At 36.3% G+C, this 12,744-nt stretch overlaps 1 protein-coding gene across 2 annotated transcripts in view; it reads left to right on the top strand.

Moving 5' to 3' along the window:
- LOC103614940 (contactin-associated protein-like 4) overlaps positions 1 to 12,486 on the top strand; it is a 215,125-nt gene extending 202,639 nt beyond the window's left edge. For both annotated transcript variants that reach the window (XM_017733352.1, XM_017733351.1), the window contains 3 exons: positions 5,380 to 5,598; positions 5,959 to 6,030; positions 9,073 to 12,486. In XM_017733352.1, coding sequence (XP_017588841.1) covers positions 5,380 to 5,598; positions 5,959 to 6,030; positions 9,073 to 9,266 — 485 coding nt within the window. In that variant the 3' untranslated portion in view covers positions 9,267 to 12,486. The remainder of the gene's footprint in view (positions 1 to 5,379; positions 5,599 to 5,958; positions 6,031 to 9,072) is intronic.
- Positions 12,487 to 12,744: the final 258 nt, after the last annotated feature.

Below are 12,744 nucleotides of genomic sequence, written 5' to 3'. Positions count from 1 at the left end.
TCATAATAGTAGAAAACACGTTTTCGAAAATAATCTTCTACTGAAAAGAAAAACATTATCTGAAATAGTCCATCATGTGACTGAGTGGGAGGCAGTAAGTCTCTGCTGTAAGGCCTCCCTGGAGCCTTCTCTTCTCCACGCTGAACAGCCCCAATTTTCTCAGACTTTCTTCATATGAGAAGTGTTCTAGCCTTCTGAACATGTTTGTGTTTCTTCCCTGTGCCAGCTCTAACAGGTTCCACTCTGACCTGTGCTGGGAATCCCAGAACTGGACACAATGCTTGGAGGAGGGATCTCACAAGAGTGGAATGGAGGGAGGAAAATAATCTCCCTCAGTCTGCTCACTGCACATCTTCATGTACAGCCCAAGATAATACTTGCTGTCTGAAGTGCAAGCACTGCTGGGTCATATCCTATTTTTCATCACCAAGTCTTTCTCTTAACGGTGTTCTCAATCCATTTTCCCCCCAGTCTGTATTGATACTGGGGATTGCCCAGATCCAGGTGCAGAACTTTGCACTTGCCATTTTTGAATTTCATGAGATTCACCTGGTCCCAGTCCTCAAGCCTGTCGGTGTCCCTCTGGGTGGCATTCCATCTCCCAGGTATGTCAGCTAAACAACTCAGTTTAGTGTCATCCACAGCCTTGCTTCAGATGCACTCAGTCTCCTAGTCTCAGTGTCATTAGCAAAGATACTGAACAGCAATGGTACCACTGTGGGCCCCAGAGGAACACTACCTGTCACCAATCCCTATTTAGACATTGAGCTGTTGCATACAACGGTTTGGATAAGAAGATCCAGTTAATTCTTATCTGTCAAATAGGTGGTTGTTGTTTTCAGTTATGAGAGTGTTATCTAAAAAAGGTGGAAGAATAATTTTAAATATGTAATAAAATGCATACAGTGGTAGTTATTTTTATGAGGACAATTACCAAATGCTAAGTAGCTTAAAATATATTAAAGAAATTTAGAAATCTTGTTTATAGACCATAAAAAAATCTTAATTATTTTTTAGTTATAATTCGGAGAATCTCAGTATAGCTGATCTGCTTTCTGACTGGAAAAATAACTAAGTACCTCTGACACAAACAGAAACATACACTTTTGAAATGTAAATTTTATATATAGAACTCACATTCCAGAAAAGAACTGGTATGTATGCACAGAAAATGCACAGAAAATGGAAAAGAGAATGATCATTTAAAATGTAAGCATAAATTTAAAGCAATATTAGCTGAAATATAAACTACTACAAGAAAATTATTACAAATATTTCCAAACTTTACAATTTGATGATAAAATTGAATCAGGAATGTATAATATTTTGAAGTGTAGTGGTTTATTGCAGTGAAACTCAGATAAGGTTAATACCATGATGACCAGTACAGAATAAAAGTTTATCTTTATTAGAAAATATCATATCAAGGCTTATACCAATTTACTTAAAAATGCATTTGATGAAATTTATGGAAATGTAAATTTTTAGACAAATAACAGTGTCTTTTGACCAGGACCAATATTGTCTCTCCCAAAGAACCATACACTTAAAAAAATTCAGAGGTGGAATTTTCTTCAGTTATATGATGGCTTTGCAGCAACACAGCATTGAAAAGCACAGTTACAATGACCTGTGGGGAACTCAGCCCAATTTGTCTCAGAAACTGTCCTGAGGAGAACATATGTTTCTCACCCTTTCAAAGGAGAGCTCCTATTTCTTTTAGAAATCTGATTGCTTTGGGTTCTGATTCCTATGAAGTCCTATCCAGAGACTGAAGAAGAATTCATGAAGGCAGAGGAAACAAGTAATGAGTGTTTGTTGCAGTGAAGATGTCTAAACATAAGGAGTTAATAAAATATGAAATAATGTATTTCCTGTACTTGAAAATGTTTGTTCAGGAAAACCACACAAGGAAGCTCTGGTTTTTTTAAGAATTATCTTCAGTTGGAAAAGTACTTTTCTTAGCTCTTCTGCATTTGAACATGATTCAGTTTTTTTCTTCAAACAAAAGTTGTGCAGAATCTCCTGCTCCACCTGAATCCCTATAAGTCTGTGGGACTTGATGGGATTCAAGTGAGAATACTCAAAGTGCTGGCTGATGTCACTGCCAGGCCTCTCTCAGTTGTTTTTGAATGGTGGAATCTGTACAAGTTCCAGCTGACTGGAAGCTGGCTAATGTTGTCCCAGGTTTCAAGAAGGGCAAGAAGATTGACCCTGGAAACTACAGGCATGTCAGTCTCACTTCAGTGCCCGGTATAATTATGGAGAAGATTATTCTGGAAGGTATTGAAAAACAGCTGAAGGACAATGCAGTCATCAATCACACCCAGTACAGGTCCATGAGAGGAAAGTCCTGCTTATCAAACCTGATTTCCTTTCATGACAATGTAACCCACCTTGTTGATCCAGGGAAGCCAGTTGATGTAATCTTTTTTAGTAAATCTTTTGAAGCTGTCTCTCTGGACAGAATGTCCAGCCCACAGCTGGAAGAGCTCATCATGTAATGGGTGAGCAACTGAGTGATGGGTTGGGCACAAAGGGTTACAGTGAATGGAGTGACATCAGACTGGGGACCTGTCACTGGTGGGGTTTCACAGGGCCCCATCCTTGGCTGTGTTCCCTTCAACATCTTCATAAATTACTTGGATGCAGCACTCGAAGGTACAGTAAGTTTGACAGTGAATTATACTAAATTAAGAGGAACTATTGACTCCGTTGAAGGCAGAGAGGCCCTGCAGAGAGACATCAACAAATTAGAGGGATGGGCAGTTACCAACTGTATGAAGTTTAACAAAGACAAGTTCCAGAATCTGTAGTGGATGTAAAGACAGACTGGGGAATGAGCTGCTGGAAAGCAGCATTGCAGAAAGGGACATGGGTGTCCTGGTTGATGGAAAGTTGAACGTGAGTCAGCAGTGCCCCGGCAGCCTGGAGGGCCAGCTGTGTCCTGGGGTGCATCAGGCACAGCATCACCAGCCGGGCAAGGGTGGGGATTGTGCTGCTCTGCTCTGCACTGGGGCAGCCTCACCTCGAGTGCTGTGGGCAGTTTTGGGTGACATAATATAAGGCTTAAAGCTATTAGGAAGCATCACAGTTCTTGTCTTAACATGTTCTGATAGGAGCTGTGTGTCTGCTGACTTTCTGCTTGACTACTTCATGAGGACAAATGGTTGAAGCAGAGTTAAAGTGAGGCCTTAGGATTTAGCTTTTATTCAGATCCTGTACTGCTTTAGTGTGTAACTCTAAAACTCCATAGCATGTTAACTACTGTTCTCATATCCTGGTTAGACATGACAAACCCTCTCTGGGCCTGGACTCAACGACACCTTGTGTTCCTAGGCCCAGAAATATGTAAACTAAGCCTCTGAATGGCGGAAGGAAACTTGGGGTAATTGCATCATTACCTGAAATTGTGATTGGAGAATTAACCCTGATATGCAAATAGACTGAACTTATAAAAGTGTGAAAAACCCGTGACTCAGTGTCAAAGGGTGAAGACCCTTGGAGGCTTTTGACTATTGAAGTACCTATTGAAGGGCCCTCAGTTAATACCTGCTTTCATTCTCTTAATCTTGTCTAGCCTCTTTTCAGGTAGCCACTTCAAGACATCAAAATAAAGAGAGTTACTGAGTGTGTTTTGCTTTTGAGGGATTTTTTGTTTGTTTTACTTAAGAAGACAATGTAGGTGGAGTAATTTTGTCTATGGTGAACTTGGATACACTTAGCAAATGAATTGCTGTTAAGATACTTAAGGATGCGTAACTTCAGTTTACTGTAATCTACAGTTTCCAATAAACAACTTGTGAGTGGTTTTGAGTGTTATTTTCAATCAGTTAAATTTTACTTTAGCATGAAAGTGGATGATGATGGTCTTCCCTTTCACTTTCACCATCAAGATTGCCTGATCCAATATAAAGCTTTACTTTATCCCAGAAATATTTTCTCGTTAAGGAGTCAGGTGAAATCAAAGGATTTTAAATATTTCCTTTCCTATTATACATATATGCAGTTTAATAAATGATTCATATAGGAACTGAAAAATAGTAGCAACCACTCTCCTCTTGAGGTTTTCAATCTTACTCATATTTAGAGGTATATATTTTTATCACAGGGGGTTTGGGACAGTGTTTTCTTGCCACTCCAGTATTAATCTTTTTTCTTAAGATGTCCCGTCATAGCAGATCCTTCAGTGCATAGAGGCAAATATCGGGAAAAGCTGCAAACAAATCAGAGACAGTTAAGCAGGCAACATTTTATGTAATCCATCAGCGTAGGTGAGCAGACTTTTGGCTGACATATATCTATATGTTAGTATATCATCACTGCAATTAGCAGAGTTTAGTTGAGGAAAATGCTGCTCTGCTATCTTGCAACATTCTGCCTGAACACATTATCCCATTTTTTGCCATTAACCTAGATTTTAATAAGGGGTGTACTGTAAAACTTAAAATTATTATGGTAGCCATTGTAAAGATCACGGTTTCATCATTAGTGGATTCCAGGATAAATTGGAAGCGAAAATTAATGAGATGAAATTCCCATTTTATTTGCAAATTTACTTCCCTTAGGAGTCCTCTTTTTATAACTAGTACTTGCAGAGTTTGTGCTTAAATTAGAACTGTGAGAGTAAATAAACTGTTTGTTTTCCACATCAAAAGTGGTCCATTAGTGAGCATTACCTGGTGAATAAATGGAGAGTTCTAACATTCAGTGTACATGCATCATGTATTCAGAAAGGCAATTCAGGAGAATAAGTGAGGAGGTATCTTCTTTTATTTTCCTCCCCCTTTGTTGTAATAATAATGGTATCATGTTTTAAAATGTATAATAAATTGGAACACTATTAATTTTATAAAATGTCACAAAAAATATCTTGATGGATTTCCAGGATCTGAGATCTTCAGAGAATTTTTTTTGTTTTGACAGACTTGATGGTGCTAGAATGGAGTAGATATAGGAATCTATGGAATGAATATGTTCCAAAAATGTTTATTTATGAGAAGAAGTCCAACAATATGTACTTTTCTAGAATTCATTCTTCATTGTTATATTTTTGCAGAATGAAAAAAGTGTTGCATTTTAATTTAAATTCTTTAGTTACAATAGAAACTTTTTGCTTTGGAACTTGCTGTAGTAATTTAAAAGCATTTCCCTCAGCAGATTAGCAACTGTCATCTGTTCGAAAAAAGGGGGGTTTGAATATATCTGACTGTCTTTTCATTAAAGTCAGACAAGAAAGGGATTTAGTGAATCTACGTATGTTGCTGCAACTCAAATATACTCAGAGGAACACAGGTTAATTATTCATTTATTCTTCTGACACTTTATTTTGTACATTCGCACTATGATTAATTGTTTTCTGTTCCTTTTGATTAACAGAAAACAGCGATGTAGATGAGGAGACTATGAAGGCAAACTCTCAGGGGTTTATTGGCTGTCTCTCTTCAGTGCAGTTCAACCACATTGCTCCTTTGAAGGCTGCACTGCACCACAGCAGCTCAGCCCCTGTCATTGTAAAAGGGCGTTTCACTGAATCCAACTGTGGTGCTTTAACTGGAGCTGACTCAACATCAAGTGAAACAACCCATTCATTTGCAGGTAGCATATGGTTATCACTTGTTCTGATCTCTGAAGCAAAATCTAAATAGAGTACTCATGACCTGAATCACAACTGACTTTTTATTTCATGCAGGTTAACATCTCAGGAGTACTTTGTAAATAATTCTCTTTTATATGTACTTACTTCCTTTTCTCTAGCCTTTCTCAATTTGTCTGAATGTTTACGTTTTTCTTTTTTTCTCTGCAAAGTGTTATCTACATTGTTGTTCTATACATGCTTACTGACCCACACTACTGCCACTGTACCACATTGTAAATGAGCTGTAACAGTGTGAGAATTTCTTAAAAAAAAAGTCTTCTATTTTTCTGTCATTTTCTTTTTTTTTTTCCCTGCTGCAGATCACTCTGGACCAATAGACGAGGGGAAGCCCTTAGCTAATGCAATCAGAAGTGACTCTGCAATTATTGGAGGTAATGGGGACTCTACAGGAAACTTTTTTTTCTAACTATGAATCTGTCAATGATGACGTGAAGTCAGTTTAGCTTTGTGTGCATAGAGAGTAGTAAAAGATCTTCCTTTTACTGCAATTGGTAGACAGATAAAAATCAAGCATTGTTTTAAAATACAATTGATCGCTCTTTTATTTTCTTATTACATAAATTTATGCCATAAGTGTTTCCATATACTGAAATATTCTGCTGAAAAACAAGGTAGTAAGGACGGAATTCCAACCTGCATAATAGTGGTGTCTCTGACTTTAAAAGGTACCTGGATTTGTTGTGAAAAAAGCATGTATTTAAGAAAGAGCCATTGTTTCTTCTTGACTTTACCAAAAATTACCTTTTGCTACAAAGTCAAGTTCAAAATCTTCTCTAATATATCTGAGCAACAAAGATTTTTTTCTTGAGAATATGGTATTTAATACTGCTTGAATCAATCCTCTGACAGTCTGAGGAAATTTCATCCTGGTTTCCTATTTGGAAGGCAATGTACTCTTGGAAGGACTTTCACTTGCATTGATTTACAGCTTAAAATTAAAATGCATGTTAAAACAATAATAATAAAAATAATTGCTGTTGGTTTGAAATATCTCTTCTTCATTTATTTCTATTTCTTTTGGACATTTCTATCAGCTCATATAAAACTACAAATGACGATTCATAACTTTTTTCAAAATAATTTTTTTTTATCAGAGGAATAGAGGAAGAACCATGTAAAATTCAGTCACTTCTGAAGTGAATATGTTGATAGTCCCTTTACTGTTTATGACTGTCAGAACAAATACAGTATAAAGCTTAGGATAGATGCGTGTGCTTAAAGTACAGGACTGATAATCAGGATATACAGGTTCCATTACTCTGCCTTTCTGGATGATTGTCCTTAAGATCTATCTCATATGAATCCTGTGTGAAGTATCCATCTCATATGGATCTTCATATGAAACCCACCAGTTCTGTCTCTTCAGCAGAAATAAGTACTCAAGTGAGCCTAATAGGGACAGTTTGGTATTGGGGACCCTCGGGAAAAACTCAACTCCTTTTACCGGTATTGAAGCAAGTATATGTCTCTATCAGTTCCAATTTTCTTGCAAGGCATAGTATTGTCTCCTGTGACAATCATCCTCTATGAGAATTTCAAGGAGCATTTCTTTTGGGAGGAGGTGAGGAAATAAAACTTGTTTTCACTCATGAAGATGATGTAGTGGCAGTATAATTCTGTTTCAATTTGCATCGATACTTTGACAGAAAGAGGGCAGTGGGTCATCCCCTCAGTCTTTTAAATTTTAAATTTTGAGAAGGTTTATTTTCTAAGAGTTTTTAAAGCCTCAGAAGACAAATGAAATACTGGAATTTAGTAGAATAAAACTGTCCAGGTTTCTTATTGAGGTTAAAAATGTTTAGGGCTATGGATGGTTGAGTTAAGATAAGAACCTGCAGTCACCTGTGTGTCTTCGATTTAAACAGTGACACCTGCTATGGTCAGTGCCTGCCAAAAGCACACTGCATGACTAGTGACCTTTAAGAGAGTAGTACCAAAGATACTAAAATGAGAGATTATTAAGCCTAGAAGGTTCCCTGCTTTTAAAGTGATACTTACAGCTGTATAATTTTATACACATCAAATGAGAATTTTACCATTGATTGCAGGAAGGTAAGAATTTAAAAATATGTTTTCTGAGTTTTTCACACGTAGCTTTGTCAAAACTTGCTTTACTGTTTCAAAAGATTAGTATTATTTTACATAAGTATCTGTACATACAGATCACTATGTACTAGGTAACTTAGTGTGGGTGGGGATTTTTAAGTGTGCTAACAACAAAGTCATTTTTTAACTTCAAGTTACAATAGTTAAAATGCTTTTAAGATAATAATAACGGTACCATTTTATTGTTATTAAACACATTTGGGAATATCCACTCACCATTTTTCTACTTCTTAAATATGTTTGTTTAAAAGTCAAAACAAAGTAAGCAGTGCAATATACAGTAAAAGTTTAATGTTAAGTACCCTTAAATGAGTAAAACTGAAAATCGTACCAGTTCAGCTACTTAAGCCAAAACATGTTTATAGAAAAGTCCTTTGAGAGAGCATTTACTGTGACTGAAAGAAAAGAATGACTGTTCTAATGAATCTAAATGAGAACAAGATTTACTTAGATTGCAAAGTTCATTTCAGAGAAGGGGATACTGTATTAAAACCTTTATATTCCTACAATGATGGATGGCTGCTCATATTAGAGAACAAGAAAAATGGCATTGCTGAATTTTGGATGCTTTGTTTTTATCTAGAGTGCTAAGGGATTAAGTATTATTATTTTTCTTGCAGTGGTGACCAAGTTGTACAATAGATTGTCCGTTTGTCTAGTATAGCTGAGCCACTGCATTACAACTGTTTTCCAGACTGCTTAGTGCTCTTTTCATCCCAACGGCCTAGTTCTACTTTCTGCCTCTTTGACAAGCATGATCCATTTCCCTTCTGTTTCACTTCTCCTCAGATTCCTCTCCTGCCCGTCCTCTTGTCTCATGAACCTAAGGTCCTAAGACCATTATGACAGAATGAATGAGGAAGAGAGGAGGTGGGCTGGCCGTCTGGAAGGTCATGCTTATCTCTCTGAGAAGTATCTCACATTACTCTTCCTTATCTGCAGTGGCTTCAGTTTCCGGACCAGCAGAGATCTAGGGCTGGATAGTAAAGGAGAAAAAGAAACCCTCTCATTGAAAATACTCTAAGGCCACTAGTGGTTTTCCATTCAAAAACTTCAGAAATCATAATTTTCTGTGGACTTTTTAAAAATTATTATTATTATTAATAGTGTGCAAAATTTCAAAACAATCAGCATGAAGCTTATGCTACAATGCTGTTTCTGATTTGAAAGCAGATACGGCTTCTCATCTCTCAGGCTTTCCTGTAAACCCTTCCATTATGTGATGTAGTAATTTCTTCTTTGTTCTACTCTCTGGCCTACTATTTGTCTGTCCTTTCTCATTATTTTTTTCTCTTTTCTTCTTGTAGGTGTGATAGCAGTTGTCATATTCATCCTATTTTGCATCACGGCCATAGCCATACGCATTTATAAAAAAAAAGGCATATACTCAAAAAATGAGGCAAAAGGATCTGAAAATGAAGACAGTGCTGAATCTGCTTTGAAAAGTGAACTCAGCATGCAAAACACAGCCAATGAAAATCAAAAGGAATACTTCTTCTGAGTGTCATTAATGATTTGATTTAATCTAATATAATAATGTGACAGTCTGACTTTCTTGCTAAACCAGGGGGGCTCTCACTGGACAGAAAAAGTTCTTGCACACTACTCTAAATGCAATGGATTTGAGACTTACTATACTCAATATGTTGAGTCTCAGTGATTGCTGTAACGGGCCTCTTTAAATTACATGCATTTCTTAGCTATTATACCGTAAATGCATTTTATGTAACAGTGAATTAGATATTGTAACCAATTTCATTGTTGGTAGTTTCCGACTGTTCTAATGTGACCTTCTACAACTGAAGTTTAATGTACACACTGAATATGATTTTTGAATGGGAAAATTGTTATGAATTTATTCCTATCCTTTTCTTTAAAATTTGATTGATGACTTTTGTTCAAGGTGAAAGGTAGATTCTAATACTTTGTGTTACTAAAGAAATTCTGCTGTGCTGCATTATGGTGATCCCTCTTACTTCCTCAAAGTGAAAATGCCTTTTGAGCTGTTGTTGGCTGGTGTCAGCATCTGCTTGTGAGCCATGGCATTTGGTGTCCAAAATGAACTGTGTTTATTTCCCCTGGGACTGATAATTGTCATTATCCCTTCCTTTTGGCAGGCTTAGCAGAAGTGAAGAGTGTACAGTGGGTTGAAATGTTTTAAAATCTTTTTTGCAGTAGGTTTTCACTTATGGTCAGGTGATGGCACCAAGAGACTCATGCACATTCTGGTATTTTGAATAAAATTGAGGGGAAAAAAGGCAAGACCTATGCTTGGAAAGATCAAGTAATAGACTAACAATAGTTAATTTATCGAGAGTGAAAACACCAAAATATGATCAAGGTTACTGTCCCTGGAAATTAGTGATGATGCTTCTGTCAAGAAGTAATGCTCCCTGCACTATCTGGGATGTAGTCTCTGGAGCTCTTGTATCTATGATTTGCTCCAGACCTCAAATCTAATTTGTTCTAAGTTACAGAAATTATACAGCGTCTGCTACATGAACACGTTTGTTCTTCACTCTTAATAGTACTTACTATACCTCTGTGAGATAAGGTCTGATTACACCACTCAAAATTAAACAGGTGCTTACTATGCTGACAGAGTAAATGAAAGCTATCTATTTTGTTGTACAAATTATTAGATATGAAGGCTAGGTTTAAGTTGTCTAAGGAGAAGATTGTAACGTCACTTCAGACACTATAGGGTATTTGAGATGCCCATGTGGCCTGATGTGAATGTCACAGATTTTGCAGAAGGTATGTGTCTTTTGGAAGAGACATACAGGAATTGGATGGTAGGCATCATAAATGGCATGAGATGATAATTTTTAGGTAACTAACCCACACAAAGCATTTTTCGGTTTTCCCCAATCAGATGACTGGGTGTCTAGAGTTTGGATCTGAGAAAACAAACAGGAATTCTGTGACCTTGTAGACTTGGGTTTAAAATTGAAATATCTTCCAGAATTTATTTATATCTACTCCCATTGAAAGCAATGAGAACAGTCATTGTTTTTCTACTCGAAGAATCAAAGCTAGACCCTAGATTGTGAAATGTAGAAAATGTTTATCATAGGTGCCTAACAACATTATAAAGACATGGAAACATAAATGCTAATTGTAAATATAAATGTCCAACAGATATTTTCATTTAAAACTTACTTTCTTCCATTAGTCTTTACTTTCTATTTTCAGAATTCTACCATTCTTTCTACTTCCTTCTGTACAGGTTTACTTATTTTTTAGGAACAATTTATTTCCTTTTTTGAGTGCCTGGATGCTCTGCAATTGTAAATTGTTCAGATTAACATGTAGTGCTTTCTTGTTTTCATTTTTGCAATTCAGTTTGCATCTGTGATAGATAAATCAGGCTCAGGACCCAGGGTCAAGAACTGTATCCATGCTGTGGATTTTGATACAGTTTGCTTCATGATGAGAGGTCACCTTTAGAAAGATCAGACTATTGGACTATTGGACTATTCCCAATACGTGATGAAAATACCCTGTTTGTGGATGGGAAGTGGTGGAGGTGAAAGCCTCACATGGGTCATGGCAAGAAGTTAGTTGAATTATTAAGTTTACTACTTTGAACCTTCTCATCTACTTACTTTAAAGTGAAAATTACAACTCCTTTTCAAGACTCTGACCTAAATTGTATTAAATTCAAGAGGAGTCCTTCCATGGACTTCTCTGCAACCAAAGCCTCTGCATCTCAGGAGGTTTTCCCTTCCTGCTATAGACATGTAGGTATCCACATTTTAGTGCCACTTACATCAACAGATCCATCTGCAGGGATGTGTCCCAGTCAACTCCATTTCTGTTGTTGTGGGATGCAGGAACCATGTGGGACAAAACCTATAAAATGATGATTATAGTACACCAAAGTATTTTTGATTGAATGATAAAAGACAGATCATCTTTTATCTTAACTCTCATATAAGGGTTGCTCATATAAACCTAATAAAGCCTAAAGTTTACCCACAACAGGACAAGTTGGAAGAATGTAAACCTAACTTTTCAATCACTTACTCTTAGTTTTATTGCCTTGTAAAGTTTTATTGTGGGTCTTCATGGAGAGAAAATTCTCATCCCTTAGTTTGTTTTCTTCCAAATGAATATTTTCTTTCCCTGTTCCTCAGAATTTTTAAAAGGAACAGGAAGGGAAAAGCTTAGTAAAATTCCTATTTCACAGACTAGCTACAAAAGGTGGAGGAGGATAAAAATGCCTGTGTGAGTGGCATATTATTTCATTCAAAGTCTTCTTTTAAGGCATTTTATTTTGTGAAGGATTCTAAGAGGGAAAAGATATATGGATTTTGTTGAATGAATGTCTGTAGATTTGTAGAATAAAACAATTACGTCTCTCTGAAGATGCAAATGCCCATTTTCATCTGTAGGAACAGTGATCATATGTTTGTCACCTCAATCTAAAATATAAATGTTTGAAATCAATGAAGCAGCATTCTTCATTATTTGCTGCATTTCTATGGGGATAAAAAATGGTGGCACCGAAGTGCGCTAAAATGTCATACAACATTGTGCTGTCCCTTTTTTGATTCTCTATTCCATTGTGTGACTTTTCACCTCACTGTTAATAAAGACTTTTTAAAATAAAGTGAGGAAAATATTTTTTAAAAGAATTTGTATTAAAAAGTTTAAAAATGACAACAATATACTGATTTTTTTTTCCCAACAGTAAATATATGTAGAAGTGCACATAATATATTGGTGAGTGTGGTTATTTATAGGAATTTCGGAGTGTTAATGTGACAGATTTGCTATGCATTCACACATTTTCCATGGCAAATATATTTTTTCTTAAGTACATTAGAAAATAAATAGTGGCATGTATGCTGGTACATTTTTAAAGCTTTGTGTGGGCGCTAGCTAAAAAGGGCTTATAATTATTTATGTACTCAACATTTAGTGTATAAATATGATTTAGTTAGGTTTTGGGAAAACATTTTCCAATACATCCA

Source organism: Corvus brachyrhynchos, unplaced genomic scaffold, assembly GCF_000691975.1.
Source record: "Corvus brachyrhynchos isolate BGI_N302 unplaced genomic scaffold, ASM69197v1 scaffold424, whole genome shotgun sequence".
Taxonomy (NCBI): Eukaryota; Metazoa; Chordata; class Aves; order Passeriformes; family Corvidae; genus Corvus; species Corvus brachyrhynchos.
The sequence above is the reverse complement of the archived record's forward strand: the minus strand, read 5'-3'. Positions and strand labels throughout refer to the sequence as shown.